Here is a 24,431-nt window from a genome sequence, read left to right on the forward strand (position 1 = left end):
CTTTCTGTATCTATAACCATTGGCAGATACACACCAGGGACGTGCACAGGACTTTAGAGGGGCAGGTGCTCAAAGGCTGAAAAGGGCACTGGGCTTGTGCGCGTGTGAAGCGAGCGGTATCACACGGTATCAACCTGTTAAGCTGTAGCCCTATTTTCAGAAATTTCGCCTAAAGGTACATGCCCAAGTAAATGGAAGATTGTTCCACTTCTACAAGCTCAATTTGCATGTTCTTGGTATCTAGGAACATCTAGGGACCTGGGGGTATGTATTCCCATTGTGTCTGTTACTAGGCTTGAGTAAATTGTGATGAAACAAAGGAGAACATAAATTATGATTTATTTTTGTTGCATTTTTGCCAGTGAATAACAACATGTTATAATTAGGGATGTCCGATATTATCGGCCGACCGATATTATCGGCCGATATCGGCAGTAAAATGTGATATCGGAAAATATCGGTATCGGTTTAAAAACAAAAAAAAACAATAACAATATTTGTTATATATATATCCAGTGAAATTATTAGTTACCTGAAATTATTCAGTTTTTTGGACGGGGAAACCCTGCATATATCGGTATCGGTTGATATCGGTATCGGAAATTAAGAGTTGGACAATATCGGAATATCGGTATCGGTAAAAAAGCCAATATCGAGCATCCCTAGTTATAATTGTGCCGCATGAATAATGAATAAAGGGAAGATGATTAAACAGAAGGATTTGTAGATACAGTAATAAATTATAATCCATTTTAATTATACATTCAAAATTGAATTATGAACTATAAATGACATTATGGCCAAATCATACATCTATGGATAGGGAAAAAGCTCCTCTTTTCAATGGCAGTGGTCAATTTGGATTTAGACATTTCCTCTCGGTTTTACGATATAAGAGAGATAGAATTAGCATTTCTCAGATCAATTCTATTTTCGGAAAATCTTAAAAACATCGGTAAACAAACATAGTGCTGAACATATACACTTTGACTGCTGTTTTGATAGCGTTATGGTCTTTACTCTTGGCTACATTTGAAAAAGAAACAACATTAAAGGGGTTATGCACTGCTATTCCTAGCACTATTTGGGCAACTTTACACACTTCCTGTGAGTCTATGTAACACATCTGTAATTTTTATTCCAAAAATAATCATTGTTTTATATTTCTAATCTTGTACTCAAAACCAGCATTTTTCAGCCTCATGAAAGCAGGCTATTATTGGCTTGGCTCCAACCATACTAGCAGAATGCTTTGAGTGACAGCCACCCACCAAATAGCTCCGCCCATCTCCCCGTCAGAGATTAGGTTTCAGGTTACATACAAATATGGTATGTCATAAATATAGAGATGTAGCAGTACTGTCTATCTATATATATGTTACCACTATTTGTAAAAGCCACAACCACGTTACCATATTTGTAATAATGTAAATCATTGTGTCGTTAACTCGTTGTACATATTGTGTATACACCGTTAGAAGCTAACATAGCTTAGCTTGGTAGCTATTGTGCTAACAACATATCCCGACGTCCGGCTCGCTGGCCGGCATGCACGCCCGACACAAAATGGTTCTCTCCTCTCTGTACACCCCCGTCCCCACGGGTACCCTGCCGGGGAGCCCATGGACGCGACAACGGCGGCAGCCGTAGGGTGCTCGAGCCCGCCGTAACGCTAGTGGTACACAATAGCTATGAGCTAACTAACGCTACGGCCGCCGCTGTTGTCGCGTCCACAAGCTCCCCGGCAGGACACCCGCGAGAACGGGGGCACACAAGGAGGAGAGAACCACCCCAAATCGAGCACTCATGCCGGCCGACAAGCCGGACACCGCGGTTGTTGTTAGCACAATAGTAGCCCACTGTGATGCACCGAGTGGGCCACCATTGATCAACATGCAGCGATGTGTAGCTTGCATGATGCGTGTGCAGTGCTTTGCCACACAGGTCTGAGAAGAGGACCTGCACATAAATCAAATCAAATCAAATTTATTTATAGGGCCCGACAACACACGTTAATGTCCCCATGGGCCGTACAGGTCTTCTTTAAACAAGTCAAGAAGACAACATAACAATAAGTCAAGAACAGAACAAGAACACCATAGGGTCCAAACATTTTTTAGATGAATGCAAATAAATGAAAGAATGCAAGCACTCCCAGACATACCCCACGCGAAGGTAAGGAAAAACTCACTAAAACCTAACAATAGGGAAAAAAAAGCTCCACAGGCAATGTGGAGGAGAGAAACCTTAGAAGGGCCGTTCAAGGGGGGATCTCCCTTCTTAGATGTCGGTGATAGTAGTGTTGCAGACGGACAGTTGGTAAGCATGCACTCATGTGTGTGGTGAAACACAGATGAGTGCATGCAATAGCAACTGTACATTTTGAAAAATTAAAGATAGAGCTAATAGCGATAGCAACTGAACATTTTGAAAGATTAAAGATAGAGTTGATAGCGGATCTATTTGAGGCACAGGGGCGGCGCAAGAGGGTCACGTCCTCCCCGTCTTAGTCACGGGACATTCAACACTCCGGTCGTTGCTCAGGGACAGCCGGAGACAGGGGGAAGGGGGGTGGCGCAGAGAGGGTCGCGAACTCCCGGACATCATCGCGGGACATCCGGCACTCCGGTCACCACTACGAGACCTCCGAAGACAGGGGGGCACGCAGAGGGGGTCGCAATCTCCCGGCCTTCGTCACGGGACGTCCAACACTCCGGTCAACACTCCAGGACAGCAAGTCATAGGAAGACAGGGAGACGGGACAGGCGTTAGACAGCTCATGAGATTGTAGTAGGCGGACGTAGCAATAGATACAAGTGGTAGGCATATATGTGAATGGAGTAGATATATGAAGTAAGCGTATTATGTGAATAGAATAGAAGTACTTAACCCAGCAATGAAACCGCGTTGACTGTTAATCTGTTAACAGTCTGTTAATCAGTTGACAGGACCACGGACAGACGGCGGTGAATAACTGATCCAATGCCTCGGAGGTGCATGTAGAGCAGTCACTACAAGCTTGGCCAAGACCCCGAGGCATCCGACCATCACCTTGGTCAGCACCAGGAGACGGGTACTCAGAGAGAAGGGGGAGGGAGGGGGGGGGGGGGGGAGGGGGGGGAGGGAGAAGAGTTAGAGAGTTCCCATGTTTGTGGTGCTGCAAAGGAGCAGACATGTAGTACCCTGTAGTGCCATGTAGTACCCCGTAGTGCCATGTAGTACCCTATAGTACCCCATAGTGCCATGTAGTACCCCGTAGTATCCTGTAGTACCCTGTAGTGCCATGTAGTACCCTGTGGTGCCTTGTAGTTCCATGTAGTGCCATGTAGAGCTATGTAAGCCATGTAGTACCCTGTAATGCCATGCAGTACCAAGTAGTACTCTGTGGTACCATGTAGTACCCTGTACCCTAACTAAACTACCCTATAGTAAACTACCCAGTGGTACCATGTAGTACCCTGTACCATAACTAAACTACACAGATTAATCTAAAGGTCAGTCCCCGACCAGGTGAGATCAAGGTAGGTTGAAGGAGAGAGAGAAAAGTCTTAAGCAGGGATTTAAAAGCTTCGACAGAGCAGGCGCCCCTGATGACGGCAGGTAATTTGTTTGTAATTTGAGCGGGCGAGTATCGGGAGATGAGATCAGATAGATAGAGCGGTGCAAGCCCATTTAAAATTTTGTAGGTGAGGAGTAGCACTTTAAAGTCAGAGCGGGCTTGGATAGGAAGCCAATGTAGGGCGGACAAAACTGGTGTGATGTGATCAAATTTTCTAGTTCTAGTTAGTATCCGTGCAGCCGCATTTTGCACGAGTTGAAGATTTTTGATGCTTGAATTAGGTAAGCCTGAAAAAAGTGCATTACAGTAGTCCAGACGTGATGAGACAAAAGCATGAATCAGGGTTTCAGCATCAGCCAGAGTTAAAATGGGGCGTATTTTTGCGATATTACGAAGATGGAAGAATGCAATTTTGGTGAAATTTTTTATATGTGCATTAAATGAGAGGGAGGAATCAAAAATGACTCCGAGGTTTTTTATGGTGGAGCTCTGGGATACATGACAGGTATCAAAGTTGAGGGAGATGTCCTGAAACAGGCCTCTGTGGTTTGGGGGGCCAACAATTAACATCTCAGTTTTATCTGCATTAAGGAGTAGAAAGTTTTGCGACATCCATTTTTTGACGGCAAGCAAGCAGGCTTCAAGGTTTTGTAGTTGGGAGGAATCATTTGGCTTAATAGGTATATATAATTGGGTGTCATCAGCGTAAAAATGAAAGTTTATGCCAAATTTGCGTATGATATCGCCGAGGGGTAGCATGTAAATCGAAAATAGCAAAGGGCCCAGGACAGAGCCTTGTGGGACACCACATTGCACTGGGAGGGTCTCAGATGTTAAATCATTATAGACCACGCAGTGTGTTCTATCAGTTAAATAGGATTTAAACCAAGCTAGTGCGAGACCCCGAATGCCAACGTGGTTCTCAAGCCGACCTAGAAGAATCGAGTGATCGATAGTGTCAAAGGCTGCACTGAGATCAAGCAATAAGAGCACAGAGGTGAGGTTTGAGTCAAGAGAGAGCAGTAAGTCATTTGTGACTTTGGTAACCGCCGTTTCGGTGGAGTGTAAGGCTCTAAAGCCAGATTGAAATGATTCATTAAGATTATTGTTTGATAAATGGTCAGTAAGTTGCGTTGCGACGATCCGTTCTAACACTTTGGATAGGAATGGGAGATTGGAGATAGGTCTGTAATTTTTCAAGATTAGAGGGTCGAGGTTCGGTTTTTTAAGTAATGGTTTAATGACGGCTGATTTAAAGGCCAGGGGCACCACGCCAGTAGACAAAGAGGTGTTGAAGATATTGAGTAGGGCAGGGCCTAGAGTTGGGAAGAGTTTTTTGATGAGAGTTGCTGGGAGAGGGTCAAACAGACAGGTTGAAGGTTTAGCCGCGCCAACCAGTTTAGAGAGGGCACTAAGTGAGACGTTTTCAAGGCAGCATAGCGTATGACTGGAATCAAAGTCAGGGGGAATGCCCGTCAAAGGTTGGGAGGGACTCTGATTGTTGAGTAAAGCAACAATTTCATCTCTAATGAGGTCAATTTTCTTGGTAAAAAATGTCATGAATTCGTTAGCCGAGAACGCATGGTTTAGGGCACTTGGTTGTTTCTGCGTAAGTTTTGCAACTGTGTCAAACAGAAACTTTGAGTTGTTTTTGTTTTCATTTATGAGCCTGGAAAAATAAGAGGTTTTGGCAAGTGAGAGTGCCTTTTTGTAGTTACGTAAACTACGTAAACTATCATTCCATGATAGCAACCGGGAGCGTCGCGGAGCATTCAGCCTGCTGGCTACCTAGATCCACTTCAACCAGCCGAGCGTCGGGAGCTCCAGCAGCTTGTCGATGTGCTAATAGCCTGGAGCCAGCTACCGTTAGCTTGCAGAGGCTATTAGCACACCGACAAGCTGTGTAGCCAGCAGGCTGAATGCTCCGCGACGCTGGTTGAAGTGGATCTAGGTAGCCAGCAGGCTGAATGCTCAACGACGCTCCCGGTTGCTAACGCCGGCCCCGGCTGGTGCTAAGTAGCTAGCGATCGCTCCCGAGTCCCGAGAGCTAACGCCGGTCTGTCTGTCGAAGACCGAGGGAACCGCATCAGGCTTCAGCTGATTAGTGATCTTCTGGACAAGCCTTCCACCCTGCAGGTAGCAAGAATGGAGGCGGGCATTACTAAAACCACAGAGCCAATCACATCACCGTGCGCTATAAACAGCGCCCTGTGACGTGCACCAGGTCGTCAAATCAACATGACCTGATTTACTAGAGGCAAAGAGGGGATGGGCTGTAGCTGAGGAATTCGCCAATATAGTATTTAGGCCCAAAAACACATTGATACGAACTCCTATTACTATAATACAATGCTAAATGACATTTATAATGCATAGCACCTTTAATTAATACAGTCTGTATTGATCGATGCAATTCTAGTATATTAATCTTTTAAATAGTTTACAGACATGGATTAAGCAGAGTCCTGGGGCTACAAGTCTAGTCTTTTTTAGGCTTAATCCATGTCTTTGACATGAGCTCTACCTGAACCCTCCAGTTTACTGTAAACAACAACATTTGCCTACATGTTGTCCTGCTCTGGCTGCTTTAATTTCACTTCACCACTAGAGGGCAGAGTCATATCACTAACTCTCTTGCTCAATCTGCACTATCCACTTACATTGTTACTGTCTCCAGAGCTCTACAATAATGTCATGAATGAATGAATGAATGAATGAATGAATGAATGAATGAAAACTTTATTTAACAGATTGCAGAATGGGTACAATACAGTACGGCTCAATACATACAATTGTTAAGGGGATGCAGACCTGAGAAAGACGTTTGTCTTGTTTCCATCAGGGTCCCCCATTTTCAATTCATATAGTCAACGTCATAATCACAGCGTACTGGGTGGCCCACATCCTGGGCACCGATACCTTTTATGGCAAGAGCCACGCCTGGCTTAAAATTGTTCCTCAAACAGGTTTAGTTCCGTGTCAGAACATAGGGTTTACATAATAATGTCACGTGTAATGAAACAATTAAATAAAGCCTAATTTGATGACATGACATGTTTGTCCACAACATTCCCAGTGGAAAATAGATATCCTGATCCCCTCCAGTGGTTCCCCGATGAGGTGAACAAAATACATGCCAGTTTCCAAACGTCGACAAAGCCATTATTTTTTGTTGCTTAATTGCAAATCTAGTGTCAGATGATCTAGCATGCAAATCTAGTGTCAAAATAATGTGTTTGTTACTTAAAATTAATATTCTCCCAAAATGTTTGTTTTTGTTCCAAACGATTCCCATATTAATTTGTAAATCCTATTTTTGCATGTAGGCTATTGATGAAATCATTTCGAGTTTCATTTGGGACAAAAAAAATACCCAGAATCGGTAAAGCTTACTTGCAGCGACCAAAGCCAGGTGGGAGGATGGGACGACCAAATATTCAGGTATATTATTTATCGGAAAACACAGAACATTTGAAATGGAACACATGCATGTCATGTGATGTGACATCATCTCTGAATGCTCTGTTGTTCCCCAATGCCCCTAGTGTGGCAGTATGCTAAGAACAATCCTATTGTTAACACAGTCTTTGAAGAGACAAACTATAGAAGCCCGACATGATGAAACAGCTTTTTCTTTTCTTTCAAATGTTTTAGTTGTCTGTGTTGTTGTTTGCAATATAACGTTAAAAGTTTAATGAAAACATTGTGAAAAACAGATGTGTTTGTTACTTTAGTCCCTCACGTGACAAGTCACCTTACATAATAATTAGTTGGGCCATCTACAGTACACTGGGTGGATGTCTCAAACTTGGGGGGACTATTTAGCAAAGTGGTATTGTGTGACATGAAAACCATCTAATTTCACATGTACTCCTGTGGCACTACAGTCAATTCAGTCAGTACAATAGGAGGAGACAGGGCCGGACTGTGATAATCATTCAGGCAGGGTAATATACCCAGTCAGGCCACTTTTTCAGCAGGGAAAGAAATGTTTTCAAGTTCAAGTTCTTTATTTGTCAAATACACAACAATACAGGGGCATTGCAGGTAATGACATTTTTGTGTTTCGAGCTCAGACTCAACAGTGCACAATTAAGAAACAACAATGAATACAAGAATGGTAACAATAAGTAGTAGTAAGATAACATAAAATATAAAATGAGTTAAGGGTTCAAATAAAATAGTCAATTATTTACAGAAAGTGTCTGTTCATATTAAGGTGCAGTGCAGGATGTTTGTGTGTGTGTTCAAGAGTTTTTAAGAGGTGTGTGTGTTCAAGAGTTTTTAATAGGGCTATCTCCTGTTCTTGTTCTTGTCCTTGTTCAGGTGTCTTGTGGCTTGTGGGGAAAAAGCTGTCCCTGAACCTGCTGGTTCTTGTGCGGATGCTCCGGTACCGTTTGCCAGACGGTAGCAGAGTGAACAGTTTGTGACTGGGGTGACTGTGGTCTCTGATAATGTTCCGGGTTTTCCTTCTGCACCTCTGTGTGTAGAGGTCGTCCATGGCTGGCAGCTCAGTCCTGGTTTGAACGTGACATTTTTTTTGCTGCAGGCCATTTAGCAGGTCAGGCCACCAGTCCAATGGCCAGTATGGGCCTGGAAGGAGATACCCAACCCTACTGCTCTCTGTCACTGCTGCTGAGCCTCCACTCATCTTCCCTGACAGTACATTCTAGTAAAATGGTTTATTTGGATGCATCAGGTTGTATTTGTAGGCCCCCAGTGAATTTTTTTTTTGCCAATTTTTTATTGATGAAAACGCATAATATGATTTTTACCTATACATTCGGATCAGCAGTTCAGCACCTGCACTGTTGGTGGGTGAGCCTAGTAAAGGATGTCGCATTGCGTTCATCTTCAATGAATGGACCAATGCAATAGTCTACCAAAGCCCCCCCTCTCTCTCTATATATCTCTCACACACACCACACACACACACACACACACACACACACACACACACACACACACACACACACACACACACACACAAACAGTATCAATGAGAGCATCAATAATACACCTGAGTGATGTCTAACATTTTTTTTTTCAGAGCCTCTACAGACAGACGGTCTTATCAGACAGCCGGAGGGGAAACAATCACACCTGCGCAAGAGCAGTGATAATAAATAATAATAATAAATTGGATTTTAAGAGAGAAGCGCCTTTCTCAGACTCAAGGACACTGTACAAGGAAAGGGTGGGAAATTTTTTTCTTTTGAAAAAATAAAAGATAAAAATAAAAATGATGAATATATGTGTAGTAACAACAGGAAAAAACAAATAAGATAAAAAAAGGAAGCAAGGTGCTGTCCAATTTGATGAAGTGGTTGAAATTAACAAAAAACAAAAAAACAGAAAACAAAACAAAAACAAACAACAAAATAAAACAACAGGATCTGTGGCTTAAAAGAAAAGAGTCAGGGTGGGCTACTTGGGAGCGGGCCGTGTTGCGTGAAGGCAAGTGTGAACAGGTGGGTTTTTAGGTTGGTTTTGAAGAGGTTGATGGTGTCAGAGCCTCGGATGGAGGGGGAGAGGAGTTCCACAGCCTGGGGGCAGCTACAGCGAAAGCTCGGTCTCCCAGTGTGGAACGCCTCTCTCTCTCTACTCTGTCACTCTGCTCTCACTCTTTTCTGTCATGCACCCCTCCTAGTCACCACCCCTTGCGTGTGGGTGTCTGCCAGCCTAATGTACCTGTCACCTAATTGATACACCTGATATGGTACAACTCCCACTGAGTCATAGGACGCTGGTCTGGATTAAATATTGCTCAATACTGAAACCCAGTGTTATTGATGTGTGTATGCACACAAATTCTTTCACTGTGTGTGACGGTTGATGGAGGAGATGAGAAAGAGAGAGAGATGAGAATGGGGGCAGGGATGGTTATGGTTGGAGAGATTGGAGGCGTGGCTCTGGTCATAGGGAGTGTGAAGACATAATGGCTGCCTCAGTGTTTTCATTTGTGTTGCATGTCCATTTCCATTGTTTAGCTCTGTTTGTATTAGCTGTTTTGTGTCTTTTCTTTTGTGTCTAGTGTGATTCTTTGTCATACTGTATTCTGAATCCGTCTCTGTTCTGTCAGACCAGTCAGAATTGTGAGGATCCATGTATTGTTCTGTAAGCAGTGTGATGCAGCCATATGTTGGATCTGGTTTTCAGAGGCAGGTCAGAGGTAACAGAGAGAGTTACAGATAAGGCTCTGACAGAAGAAGAGATGACATTCACCAGGTTTAAACTGGTGATTTGTAGGGATGCACAGATGGCCGATAGGGGAGACAGTAGCTCAGGACCTAGATCAGTCGTCTGGTGATCGAAGGTTCCTGGTTCAATTCCCCCCCCCCCCCCCCCCCCCCTGGCAGCATGTCGAAGTGTCCTTGAGCAAGACGCTTAAGCCCTAACTGCTCCCGGTGAGCAGGTTGGCACCTTGCATGGTTGCCTCTGCCGTCGGTGTGTGAATGTGTGAATTTGAGGCAAAAATTGTAAAGCGCTTTGGATAAAGATTGATTGATTGAAAACTTTATTAACAGATTGCAGAATGGGTACAGTACAGTACAGCTCAATACATACAATTGTTAAGGGATGCAGAGAAAGACTTTCGTCTTGTTTACATCAGGGTCCCCCATTTTCAATTCATCATAACATTTATGACATACATGACATACAGATAGACAGTACTGCTACATCTATACATTTATGACATACCAGACTTGCAAATACAGTACTGTTTGTGATACAAAAAGAGTCCAGAAAAGAGAGTATATACATTTGACATAGAAACTGTACATTGGAGGAGGTTGGGTAGGTGGGGGGGACTGTACATTGGAGGTGGTTGGTGGGGTGGGGGGAGGGGGTGGGTGGGTGGGGGACACACACTGTACAACTGTCCAAGCAAAACTGTACATTGGAATATTGACAAAACCATACTGGTAATTTACTGTACATTGGAGGGGGTTGTGTTAGGACATTTACAGGGGCCAGTTTCGAATTGCAGTCTTCCGTAGGTGTTCTTGAGAGTGGTTTTGAAAGTGGGTAGTGATTCACATTCCTATATATATAAGTATATAAATCCAGTCCTTTTACCGTTTACTGATACCGATAACCAATATTAACATTTCGCTCATGGCCGAGAACCAATATTATGTCGATATGATCTGTATAAATAAAACTAATTCTGATAATCAAATTTTGTACATATTATTTTTTTTACTAAATGTACTTATCTACTGCCTCAACCCTTATCTACTGCCTATACTCAATCCATACTTATCTACTGCCTATACTTAATACATACGTATCTACTGTCTATACTTAATACTTATCTACTGTCTATACTTAATACTTATCTACTGCCTATACTTACAGTAATGCATACTTATCTACTGCCTATACTTAATACATACTTATCTACTGCCTATACTCAATCGATACTTATCTACTGCTATACTCAATACATACTTATCTACTGCCTATACTAAATCCATACTTATCTACTGCCTATACTCAATCCATACTTATCTACTGCCTATACTCAATCCATACTTATCTACTGCCTATACTCAAACCATACTTGTTTCCTATACTCAATCCATACTTATCTACTGCCTATACTCAAACCATACTTATGTTTCCTATACTCATTCCATACATATCTGTTGCCTATACTCAATCCATACTTATAATAATAATAATTCATTTAATTTATAAAGCGCTTCTCAGTAACCCGAAGTCACTGACAGTAGGCAGAAAGAAAAGACAAACAAAAAACAAAAGAAACAAAGAACCACAGGGGAAACAGGGAACAATATGAAATACACAGGAACAGAGAGCCACAATAACAAAACAATAACAACAGGTTGGAGGAGGGTGGTTATGGGTAGGGAAGGTTAAATGTTAGGGAGAACAGGTGGGTTTTGAGACAGGATTTGAAGGTGAGAGTGAGGGAGAGTCTCTGATGGTCTGAGGGAGGGTGTTCCAGAGTCGGGGTGCAGCACGTGAGAAGGCCTGATCACCAAAACGTTTGAGTTTGGATGATGGGACAGTGAGGGAGGCAGTGGAAGAGGACCGGAGGAAACGGGTGGGGCGGTAAGGTAGAAGGAGGTCAGTCAGGTAGGGGGGGCCAGGCTATGGAGGGCTTTGAAGGTGAGGAGTAATATTTTGAAGTTTATGCGTTCCTTGATCGGGGGCCAGTGGAGAGAGTGGAAGACAGGAGTGATGTGGTCACGGGACCGGGTGTTTGTATCTGTTTCCTATACTTAATCCATACGCAGGGGCGTAGCTGGGGGGGGGGGGGTAGCTTAGGATGATTCCAAGGGCCCAGCACTGGGGGGGGGCCCAAAAACACAAAACAGGCTCGCCGACAGAAAAAGGGATTGTTAAATACTCAGGGTAGTTGTCCGGTCCAGGGTCAGTACACAATGAACACCTACTCGCTTTCACCTCTCCTCTCACTACCTCACCTTCACTACTCCGTATAACACAATCTCTCTCTCTCTCTCAATAACAACAACTCCAACCTCACCTCCGCTCAACTTACTCCTCACTAACCTAGTGGCTTTGTAGTGTGTGGGTCTGGGCGTGTGCACGTGAGATGTGGGTGGACTAATGATGCGCAGGTGTATTCTACCAGTACTACTATCAGCTACCTAATTGTCTCTACTCCTTCCGTGGCAAAAGTATCACTATCTCCCATCCTTCACATATCCATGAGAGGGGGGGGTGAGATCTGCCACAATATATACCTACTCCTATTAGTTAAAACCACTGGTTAGACTGGTTTACTACCATAGTATATTCATACTCGTACCACTGTATATAATAATACTGTACACATTAGCTTAGCATATTACCAGCGTATTACCACCATGTGACTCAGTTAGTATGGCAACAAACAGGTAAGGTGTCGGCACACAGGGTGGACTGGTCAACCTACCTGGTAAATTACTCACATGACAATCATTTCCAAATTCACAGCATTTTTCATGTGAAAAGATTTTTTATTTTATTTTTTTTACAAAATCCATCTTGAGGCAGTGTCATCATAATAAAACAAGAGAAACAGCTACACTGAACACGTTTCCTCTTTTCAGCAGAAACAGAGGACTGAGTTAAGATTGGTTGATGATGAAAGATGATGTATTAGGAGCAACCCCCCCCCCCCCCCATCACTACATGGATACACCCCCCCTCTCCACTACATCAATAGACACACACCCCTCTGCCTCATAATTTCCTTCTTGTGTCATCACTTTCTCTTCTACCCATATGTTTGTGTCTGTGTGTGCGTGTGTCACTGTGTGTCACCCCTACTCCAGTTAATTCAAGGAATTAATTAAGGGCGGTGGCTGTTTCTATAACTTCATCTCATCCAACTGCTCCAGCAGATCAGATCACACGGTCATTACACAGCTCAGAAAGGAGAACCTTCAGAATCCCCCCCCCCCCACAACTTAATGGTAAGTCAAAACAGTTAATGATTCACTTTTGCTGTTCACTCCTAAATCTAGCAAAGATTCACTGATATCCATCTGGATTGTAAAACTCTAGCGTGTCTGAGGATGACATTATCTGCTGAATGGCAATGAGGACTTGAGTGCTGTCAACTGGAACGTGTGTCAGTTGGGTGATTTGGTCGTTTGATTGTGAAATTCCTGTGATATTTTGATAGTGGAGAGAGTACACAGAAAACAGTGCAAGACAGATACACAGACAGACAGACAGACAGACAGACAGACAGACAGACAGACAGACAGACAGACAGACAGACAGACAGACAGACAGACAGACAGACAGACAGACAGACAGACAGACAGACAGACAGACAGACAGACAGACAGACAGACAGACAGACAGACAGACAGACAGACAGACAGACAGACAGACAGACAGACAGACAGACAGACAGATAGATGTTGGTGGGTTGGGTAGGAAGAAATGGTCATGGTTGAATAGATCATTTCTCCTCCCCACTAAACTACACCCTGTTCAACCCAAACCTGGCGTTAATGGAGCTTTTTATCTGGTTGGGTAAAGGAAACACTGTGGTCCTCGAGGGGAACGACTGGTTGACATATGCTACTCTGTGGATATTGTTATTTCGTGAATCAAATGGAGAAAAATAGGGTTTGTTCCACTTTGGTCAAACACTGAACTGGAGGGTTTTGTGAGACTTGGGAGCGAGACATAATTCGAGCACACAGACAGTGTCTCTCACTGTTGCATTAAAACAACCTGCAATGACTCACAGCAGGTGAAAGGTGAAATACAGATAAAAACCCAGGTGTGGCACCAACTTAATCGCAGGGTTGGGTCGGTTTATAGCCTGCTGCCTTCCACACCTTTATTTCCGTTTGTACTTAATGTATCCATTAAAAAACACACTTTATCAAATACATTTAGGGGAAAACGTGAGAAATATAATGTATAAATAATAGATTTGACCAATACAGTAGGCTACACTAAATTTGCCATATTGAAGGCCAGGCCTTAGTGCTGTATTGCTGGTTCCTGGGGGTATGCGTATAATGTACAGTACAGCCGAGAACCAGCAGAGTGCTGAATAGCTACATAATAAAGATAATACTAGATAACAATATTAACAATGTAATTCATGCTAATAATAACAACTATATGTTGTCGTTGTTTGTGTGGAGAAATTGTTCACCTGCGTGACCTGCGTCAGGTAGTCTTTTGAATCATAGACTCCACCCCACTGTCAGTATGAAGTTGAGGGAGCCGCACTTCCAAGTCTCTCGGCAGAACGAGATCGGCTGCAATTTGCCACGAGGCCAAGGCTATTATTTATCCTAATAAGAATTACCATTATTATTATTATTATTATTTCTCGACAAACTCCTGTCAGGACGACTTTTAGTGCTATCAGCGCGTCAGTGATCCACCCCTAGTCCGTCTGGGACTGACCTCGCCCGCGCGTCTTGTCCCGAGAAACCCTCGCAATGAGTATCCTGGCCTCAGAGACCGTCTTCTTGTCCGCCTTGCAGCCCAACAACCCGGTCACCACCTACGCTCTCCCCTCCGAGATACACCTCGGACATGGGGGCACTAGCTCGGATGATTTCGCGAAGAACAAGAGGGTTCAGCAGCAGGTCCAGATGCGCCTGGCGGAGAAGTCCACCCTGCCGCGACACAACGGCACGTCTCAGGGACAGACTCAGTACCCGTCGTCAGGTGAGCAGCTCGGGCTATTCTTTCACTTCACACACGACACGGACCACAGGCTTTATAGAGAACGGCGACAGACGTGCCTTAGTGCAAGTTGTTTGAACAGGCTATAATAATTTACTAGTAGCTGACTAGTAGTGATTCGGTGACCCAGTGCTATGACACATAGGTCTACTGACCAAGTAAAACATTATACAATTATGGTGACTGACGGTAATCGTTTTTGTTAAGTGTGAAAAAGTAAACTGTGTGTGTGTGTGTGTGTGTGTGTGTGTGTGTTCACGCTACATTCTTGCCTCTAATCATTAATGTGTCTGACTTTTCAGTCTACCAGGTACTGAATAACTTGAAGGGAATAATGTGCATTATCCTCAGGCAGTCTGATGGCGTATAATGTACATGAATACCTGAGTACAAGGCAGACTGATGGCGTATCTGCCGTATCATGTACATTAATACCTGAGTACAAGGTAGTCTGATCTGATGGTGTATAAATACATGAATACCTGAGTACAAGGCAGTCTGATGGCGTATAATGTACATGAATACCTGATTACAAGGCAGTCTGATGGCGTATAATGTACAATAGCTGAGTACAAGGTAGTTAGGTGGTGAATAATGTACATGAATACCTGAGTACAAGGCAGTCTGATGGCATATATAAAGTACTTGAATACCTGAGTACAAGGTAGTTTGATGGTGTATAAAACATGAATACCTGAGTTCAAGGCAGTCTGATGGGGTATAATGTATGAATACCATAGTTTGATGGGGTATAATTCACATGAATACCTGAGTACAAGGCAGTCTGATGGTGTATAAAACATGAATACCTGAGTGTCTGATGGGGTATAATGTACATGAATACCTGAGTACAAGGCAGCCTGATGGTGTATAATGCACAAGAAAGGGGTTAATGTGTAACAGGCCCAGACAAGCGTGGCTTTCATGAACTCCCAGATAGTGAACTCGGGTGAAAGCCCCTCTCTGTGCGATTGGGTTTCAGCTCTTAGTCAGCTTTAAGGGGTGAGGGTTCAAGGGACGCCAGACAGACAGTGTGTGAGAACCAGCCTCTGGGAGAACCGTAGATCTTTTAACCGTAGATCTTTTAGTGGCCCCTTGCCACAGGGTGAAGCAGAATGTCAAGGTGAGCCCGTTACGTAAACTGTTTGGGCAGAGACTCCCCCGGTGGTACATGAAGGGTTTCCCGGACCCGGAGTGGTTGGCATTCATTCCTCAGCCGTTTTCCAGTATACTATTGTACCACTGAACTGAGGCAGTCAAGGGTTAAGCACCTGTCACAGGTATCAAAACAGGCTATAGGCTTGTGTTCTGCCCTTATTAGGAATGCAGTGTCTTGCTTTACGACATTTGATGAATCTGACTGACAGTGCCAAAACGTTACTCATACAGGTTAATGCAGCGGAGTAATGTGTCTGTATTGGGCAGCGCTCTCTAGACTAGTGCTTCTCAACAGGTGGGGCTGGGCCCAAAAAGAGGCCCTCGGGGAGGCTGCCAGGAAATGCAGGCCCCCGAAATGATAGGAAATGATTATTAATTACAGAACGCTTCGAGCTGAAAACATCAAGACAAGAGTAACTAAATAAATAGCGCATAGCAACATCTTGATATTATTTATATATAACAATTCTTTTTTCTGAAGATTGTCATAGGTTTACTATGAATTGGGGAAAAGGAAACGAAGAAGGGCTTTCGCTTTGTAAATATTTGAGGATTAAGGCAACAGTCATTTTCGAGTCACTTGTGCTTTCATGAGGTTAAATGGGATAGGCTGGACTGACTGCATTGCTGTGTGTGTGTATGTGTGTGTACAGGCAGAGCCGCGATGATGACAGACAGACAGGTCAATTATGTCTCCTGTTGGGGGCCCTGGAATAATGCGTTGGCCACAGTGGGGGCCTTGGGGCCAGAGAGGTTGAGAACCACTGCTCTGTATGACATACAGTAGTCTACAGACAGTCACACAGTATGATTCACAGTGTTTACTCCAAGCAGAACGGCAGGTGTTAAAACCTCCGGTGTGCCTGGTGCAGTTTATGACCTATAATTGTGAGTGGTGCGACGGCGTGCGGAGCCTTCCGTTCTCACTGGTCCAGTTTGGGTATGTCCCCCGGGGGGCCGCCGCTGCTCTACCTGCCTGCTTGAGAGACCCACATACCTGCTGTTTTTAACTTAGTGGAATTCACACAAACACGCAAGATGTCTGCTAACTGGGTCAACATCCCCCTGCCATCAATCTGTTTTTCACTTGTTTGCTCTTTCCACAAAACATCTATTTTTATTTATTTTTTTAAATTTTTTACACGTGGTCGGCCCTGTACGCGTCGTTGCTTTTGTGGGGTTGCCGTCGCAAACCTCGCCCCGCCCTCGGAATCACCAGGAAGTCGATCGCACCCAGCGGGGCTTTTGGAACGGTACACTGTATGACAGGGAGAAATTAATTCCCTAACGATGCAATATGCAGTTCTAACTATTTGTTTTGCGGTTGCAGACGATGTTGCCAATTCGTATGCATTGTTCACAGGAAAACACACCCTCTCCACTCTACTGTACGTCCTGAATACTGCCGCCAACTGTGGATCTATGCACATGATTAACCGCAGTCCGTACACTTTCAGACAAGTCAAAACAGAGAGTGAGAGAGGAAGTCAGGTGCAGCATGTTGGGTGTTTGTTTGGTCTCTGGGTGTTGTCAGGGTAGGACTGCTGGGGCTGGGCCAGTGGGCCAGGGAGGGGCCTTTTTTACTGCCTCTGCTTGGCTTAGCTAAACCAAACCAACCGGTTTGGTGCCTGTCCCCTGCAGCTCTGCTGCAGTCAAGCATTACAGTATAGTCTGCCCCTCCCGTCTTTTTACCTGGGAACACACACAGGCACACGCTGGCACACATACAGTACACCGCTATGGGCTGCTAGATTATGGCAAACATCATAATCATGATTATTTTGATTGATATTACGATTACTCATTCACTAAAGAGATTTCAAAATAACTGGAGAAATTAGCCGTGGCCCCCTCCTCCCTCTCAACATGAGATCTCAATTATCTTATTTTCATGATTAGTCAAAACACACACACACACACACACACACACACACACACACACACACACACACACACACACACACACACACACACACACACACACACACACACACACACACACACACACACACACACACACACACACACACACACACACACACACACACACACACACACACACACACACACACCAGCGTTTCCGTTAGCCGGTAATTACCGGTATTTGACCGGCAAAATATGTTGAAGTCCGAATATTTAAATATCTCCGGTCATAATGTCCGGTGAAAATAATTTCTCTAAGCACAATTTTATTATTTGAATTGTATTAAAATAGGCTCAAATTAAATAGCCTATGCGATGAACGAAACAATCATTACATGTTGCTTCACGCTGATAAAGCGCGGATGGCGCCGCTCGGATGTGAATCTTTTTTTCTTTCTTTTTTTGAGCCTGTCTGGCCACCATAACGACAAACGGGTATACGAGCGAGAGAGAGAGATGGCCAAACAAGCTAAGCTTAACAAATATTTCATGAAACCAAGCACAAGCAGGTCTAATAATAATGACAACGAAGATGAGTCTTCTGAACTTGAAGTCACAGAGACCGCTGATGCCGTGGTGAAAGAAAACAGAAACAGAAATGTCGAGCGTTCAGGCCCGAGTGGAAAGTTTAATTCTCCTGGCTGAGGTGCGACATTATATCCACATTTTCCAGTTCACTGATCCAGCCAGGGTTACCAGTGACACAGTTCATTCTGGAACCTCAGATCCCCGCTGATCATGGAGTTCTACAGTATCGCGTTGGATCCATACACGTATCGATTTTTTCGAATGGTGATCAGGAATTGGAATATACCAGTTGGATACCATCTGATGTCAGGTAAGGACTCTATGTTATCAGTGTTAGGATAATCAGAGTAAGTTTGATGAAGTTATAAGCTGTTTTGTGAAATGTCTTCTTTCGGTTTCACTAAAAGTCAGAGAGGAAATCAACGGGGCGATTATCCGCGCGCGGCCGTAATGTGCTTGCGTGCACGTATAATATTGATCATCTAGCGTTTATTTGAAAACGATTCATAAAAAGGCCGACGAATATCAACGTTGTGGAATATTCCACTAAAAGACGATTTTCATAGAATGCTCCAGAATGAGCTGTTTTTTATCTGAAAACGGGGGCTTTTCTAAATGCTCTGAAACGGAAACGACGCGATAAACAGCCTTGACAGCACTGGCTGGAAAATAGTATTTGATAATGCGATGGGCAGATTAGACACATAGCCATAATTTAAAACATAGATTAGGCGATATTAACGTTAACATTGGCGCCGATGGTGGCATTCAGCCGGTAAAAAGGAAAACCAGGCTGACCGGCATTTCTCGAATATGTCCGGGGATAGAAATCTTGCAGGACACCCAGACCAGCACGAATATGTTCTAACGGAAACGCTGACACACACACACACACACACACACACACACACACACACACACACACACACACACACACACACACACACACACACACACACACACACACTTGTTAATTATTCTGTTCATGTTTCCACCATTGGTTATTAAGTTTTACATTTTGGTTAATTGAGTCTAACAGCGTGGCTGGCTTGTACCAGTGCTAGACAATAGTGTTAGTTGTGACGGTGTATATGGCGGTATTGAGTTGAATTCTCTTTGTCTTTTATCTTTTAATACAACTGCTATGGTGCCATTTCACTCTAAATGTATATTTAATACTGCTACAAGGAGCAATTTTTTATTAACTTAAATATATACAGTATGCACTCACTGTGTATTTTATAATCTATATATATATATATATATATATATATATATATATATATATATATATATAATATATATATATATATATATATATATATATCATGGATGACAGTATAGTAAAAAGCCATACCTTTGCATAGATCCATATCTCGGTCTGTTGAAGTTGGCAATGCTGTTTGGGGGGCGTTATGGGCCACGTAATACATTTGTAATGTGTAATTCTATAGTATAATTATTTAGTATAATATAGGTATGCTAGACTTTCTTTTGGCAATGGGAGTGGGTTTATTCATTGAGCACTTATCCCTATCATTAGGGCACAAGTATCACATGTTTTATTATAAATTATTCAGTATACCTACCTACCAGCCCTAGCTTGTACATAATATTTTGTCTCCACCTCTCACTCAAGGCAAGGGGTCAGTCAATTTTGAAGTGATGGACTGGGCCAGTCTTTTCAGTTCACTCAAGGTAAAGGGTGTTAGAATACATTTTATCTACATTCTTTTTTAAGTCTACCAGTAACTTTTTGATCGCAAACCTGGACTACTTTGCATACTACTGCATATTAAAAAAAATTAATTCGTTTTTTTTTATCCACTTTTTTCTCCTTTTTCTATTTTTCTCCCATCCCAATTACCCGCTGTGCCAATTCTCCCCTCCCCTGTCTTGAACGTTTCTCGCATATGCCCCCCACTGGCCGGTTGTAGGGAGGATAGAAGCCTTGCATCACGTGTCCCCTCCGGTACATGAGGAGGCAGCCTGTCACATCTTTTCACCTGCCAGCGCGGACTCTCATTGGCAAGGTGTAACGTGTAGGAGGCTCACACTACCCCCGCCATTTCCTGTCTCTGCTGTGCAGGCGTCCCCAACTGACCTGTAGGAGTCGCTGTCCACAACGTCCAGATTACCACCCATCGACTTCCACCCGCTAACTCTGCCAATTGCGTTAGTATAACGTCTGGCCCAAGCCGGAGGCAACGCCGACAGCCGGAGTCGAACCCGGTGTCTCTTACGTTGGTGACGAGCGCAATGTCAGCTGCGCCACCCAGCCGCCCAATTATTAATTATAGTTGTAATCTTATGAGAAATTGGCAGCCAGCAGCCTTACTTTAGCATTTATTAGTACTGCTGATGGCTCAGTTAACCCACAAACAAGCTCTGAAACCAAACAATTCAGTTCTTAGTTTTACTCCTCTGTGTATTGGTGTCAGGTATCAGTGTCAGGTATCAGTGTCAGGTATCGGTGTCAGGTATCCATGTCGGGTATCGGTGTCAGGTATCCGTGTCGGGTATCCGTGTCGGGTATCAGTGTCAGGTATCGCGTCAGGTATCGATGTCAGGTATCGGTGTCAGGTATCGGTATCAGGTATCGGTATCAGTGTCAGGTATCATGTCAGGTATCGGTGTCAGGTATCGGTATCAGTGTCAGGTATCAGTGTCAGGTATCGTGTCAGGTATCAGTGTCTGGTATCAATGTCGGCTATCGGTGCTTGAGCTACAAAGTGGTTTGTTGACAGACATCAATCACACTTTCTAACACAGAGCACCTTCTGCTACATGACTGGCCTATCAGGCCCACGGCTGCACCTCTAAGGTCATGGCTCTCTCTCCCCTGGACACATTATGTAATAGATAAGAGATGCCACTCCCACACACTCTTTACTGAGAGTACTGGGCTAGTAGCCAAATGCATACATACTGTATATGCTGCTCCTCTTCCTCGTGTGTAGAGTAACCAGTGAGTTCATACTCTTGGCTTGTAAAGATGCACCCTTACCACTGTGTCACTGCAAAGTACAAAACGAGTATGAGTCACTGAATAGTATACACTTAGATCATTAGTTCGGGGTCATTGGACAAAAATTATTGATATAATCCATTTTCTCCATCATTGACATCTTTCTATGTGTAAAAAAAATTTAAAAGGCAGAAAATCACATAGTTTTCTTTGTTAACTGACATAGTGCACATGGATCTTCTTGGTATTGGGTTTTCATATTGAGGAAATCCTCCTGATGTGCTATTTTAGCTTGGTATCGACTCAGTATCCTATACCAGTAACTAGGTCCCCTCCTGGTATGGTGTTATGCTGCTGACACAGACTAGCATGTGAAGGGTAAACATATCTTGTTCAGTACAGCGGGAAACCTACACGTATAACTTGTACGAGTGTACAAGATATTAGAAAGAGACCAGGCGGCGGCTAGGTGGTGCAGTGGGCAAGGCGCTCACCACCAATGCAGGAGACGCTGGGTTCAAGCCCAGCTCTCCGCATTGCTATCAGCTTGGCTGGTCGTTCATACTAATACAATTGGCAGTATTAGGGGGTGGGAAGCTGATGGGTGGGGATCGGACGTTGTGGACAGCGACTCCTACAGGTCGGTTGGTGCGCCTGCGCAGCAGAATCAGGAAGCGACGGGGGCGGCGTGCCGTCCAAACGCAGACCCCCGACTAGGGATGGGTACCGAATTCGGTACTTTTGAGGTACCGAACCGAAACACGTCGGTACTACAGAGTATCGAATCAAGTGAGAAACCAAAAAAAAAAAAAAAAAAAAATTATTTCTTTTTCTTTTTATAATTTTTTTAAATTTTTTTTACTTTTTTCTTTTCATGTCAACGTTCACACGCACAATATATGCTTACCTAGGATTTGACTTGATTCAACAACAAAGCAGTCGGAGCAATGACAAGCCGAAAACTGTCGAAAATTGTAGTTATTTGAAGTTTGGATTTTTTTTTACGACTGAGGTAAGTAAATTAAATTTCTTGAGACTAAAGTACAGAAACATTTAAATGTTTATGTTCATATTAGTACATTTTTATTAGTAAATAAAAATAGGCCCTCCTGGCTGCCTGCACTGCAAGACAGTTGCTATGCAACATACACACTAACAGTTAGGCATGGTGGTGTTGGTGGTGGGACCCAAATGCAGACAGGCAGTGAGGAAACAGGCAGGACACGGCGGATAGATTCAAAAGGACTTTACTAGAAACAGGGTAACTTAAAGCACTACAAACAAAACCTCTCAGTGAAAACTGGAAGAGGGAAAAACGAAACTAGGGAATACACGAAAGAACCTAACATAAACTGGAACAAGACTTACTAGAACAAGGTATAGAGCAACAACGGGAAACAGGACTGGAAACACGACAGGAACAAAGTACAGCAAGGACACCGGAACAGTAGACAATGAACGTGCATGGGAGACAGGGCAGACTAGACATATATACACCGGTTGATTGACACATGAGGGCTGATTAATAACAAGGAACACCTGGGAGGGGAAACAGACTGACAGACTAGGGTACAAGACTAAGGCCATGTCCTCACGTATATGGATCTTTTGCCAAACGCACATTTTCTTCCACGTTTGGGCCTTTCATCCACACATAAACAGTGTTTTCAGAAACATAAACAGAGATTTTCGAAAACGCATTTTAAAGTGAAGATTTTCCAAAATATCGGTTTAGTGGATCAGTGTAGCCACTGTAAACGCATAGTCTAGAGATAAACGATGACGCCACAGCTCACTACGCATGCTCAGACTGTTGTTCTATCTATGGCAATAGGCGCCCTTAGCCTTGAAGCGCATGCAGGTAATAAGATGGACAGCGCCTGGTGCTGAAATGACAGACAGAAATAGCAGTTAGGCCTACTGGACATAAATAGATTTTGAATTTTTTGGTTTATTTATGAAGTTAAAGGGGAACTATTTGACTATTTCTTTCACTATTTGAGCACTTTTACACAATTCCTGTGAGTCTCTGGAACACCTCTGTAAGTTTTTTTTTTTTTTTTTAATTCACTGTTTTGTATTTCTAATCAAGTACTCAAAAACAGCATTTTTCTACCTCCAGATCTTAAGCCGTTTTGAGGCTGGGCTCCAACCACTGTGTGGCCTGGTGCCAACTGCCACACCAACTGCCACATTATTATGCAGCTGAGAAATCTCTGACATCACAGATATGCAAATTTTCAGATGACTCAGTTCAGTGAGGGTGAATATTGTGAGAGGAGAATTGGAAGAATGCGCCAATATGAGAATTAGAGACATAGATCCTATTAATATACGTCCACATAGCTAGGAAACAATGCTAAACACTGAAAAAGGCCATTTATAAGATAGTTCCCTTTAATATAAAGCATGTTTCAAACGTTTTTGAGGTTGTTAAATACACGCTTTTGATTTATTTAAGTGGCGAGTGATGTCTTTTTCATTGTCCGCTTACTTCTCGCCAGAGAGATACAATGTTGATCACAATATCCCGATTCCGAAACAAGGCGAGTCCTTATCACAAACTGTCCCAAAGATATTTAATGTTTTGCTAAACATGTCTAGTGTTGTGCCCGACTTCAGTTAAAAGCCAAATTGCATTATAAATTTAGTTAATAGACGCCAGACAGAAGAGGTCTGCACCTGATGCAGATTGTTTAGAGAATATTACTTTACTATTTCTCTAATATATATCAGACCGACTATAGGTTAGCTATGATATATATTTCAGCTATAATGTCCTAACAGAGAAACTACCAGTCCACCACCTAAAGAAAATCCTTATTATACCTTGTTTTATCCATGTTTAGGCAGTAGCGCTTTGAAGTAACTTCAGTGGACAGCGCCTTCGCCTTGGTGCTGAAATGTCATTACTATCCTTACTTATGACTGTGACCGGCGAAGACGACACTACACATGTAAACGGTAACAATGCAATTAATGAATGTCTTGTTGTAATTAGTATATACCCAATGTCATGCGTCTTCTTGAAGCGGATTCAGCTTGTTTTGCTCCGATTTGACGTCAGTTTAACCCTTTATACTCCTAGGCATA

The 24,431-nt window shown here is 43.3% G+C and overlaps 1 protein-coding gene across 1 annotated transcript in view; it reads left to right on the forward strand.

The window, feature by feature from the left end:
• Positions 1–14,258: 14,258 nt before the first annotated feature.
• The window catches only part of pkp3a (plakophilin 3a), a 60,612-nt gene continuing 50,439 nt past the window's right edge, over positions 14,259–24,431 (forward strand). Inside the window, exon 1 of the mRNA XM_084335545.1 lies at positions 14,259–14,743. Within this exon, the coding sequence (XP_084191671.1) occupies positions 14,512–14,743 (232 nt within the window). The 5' untranslated portion in view covers positions 14,259–14,511. The remainder of the gene's footprint in view (positions 14,744–24,431) is intronic.

This window comes from Notolepis coatsorum, assembly GCF_963971535.1.
Source record: "Notolepis coatsorum genome assembly, chromosome: 18".
NCBI lineage: Eukaryota > Metazoa > Chordata > Actinopteri > Aulopiformes > Paralepididae > Notolepis > Notolepis coatsorum.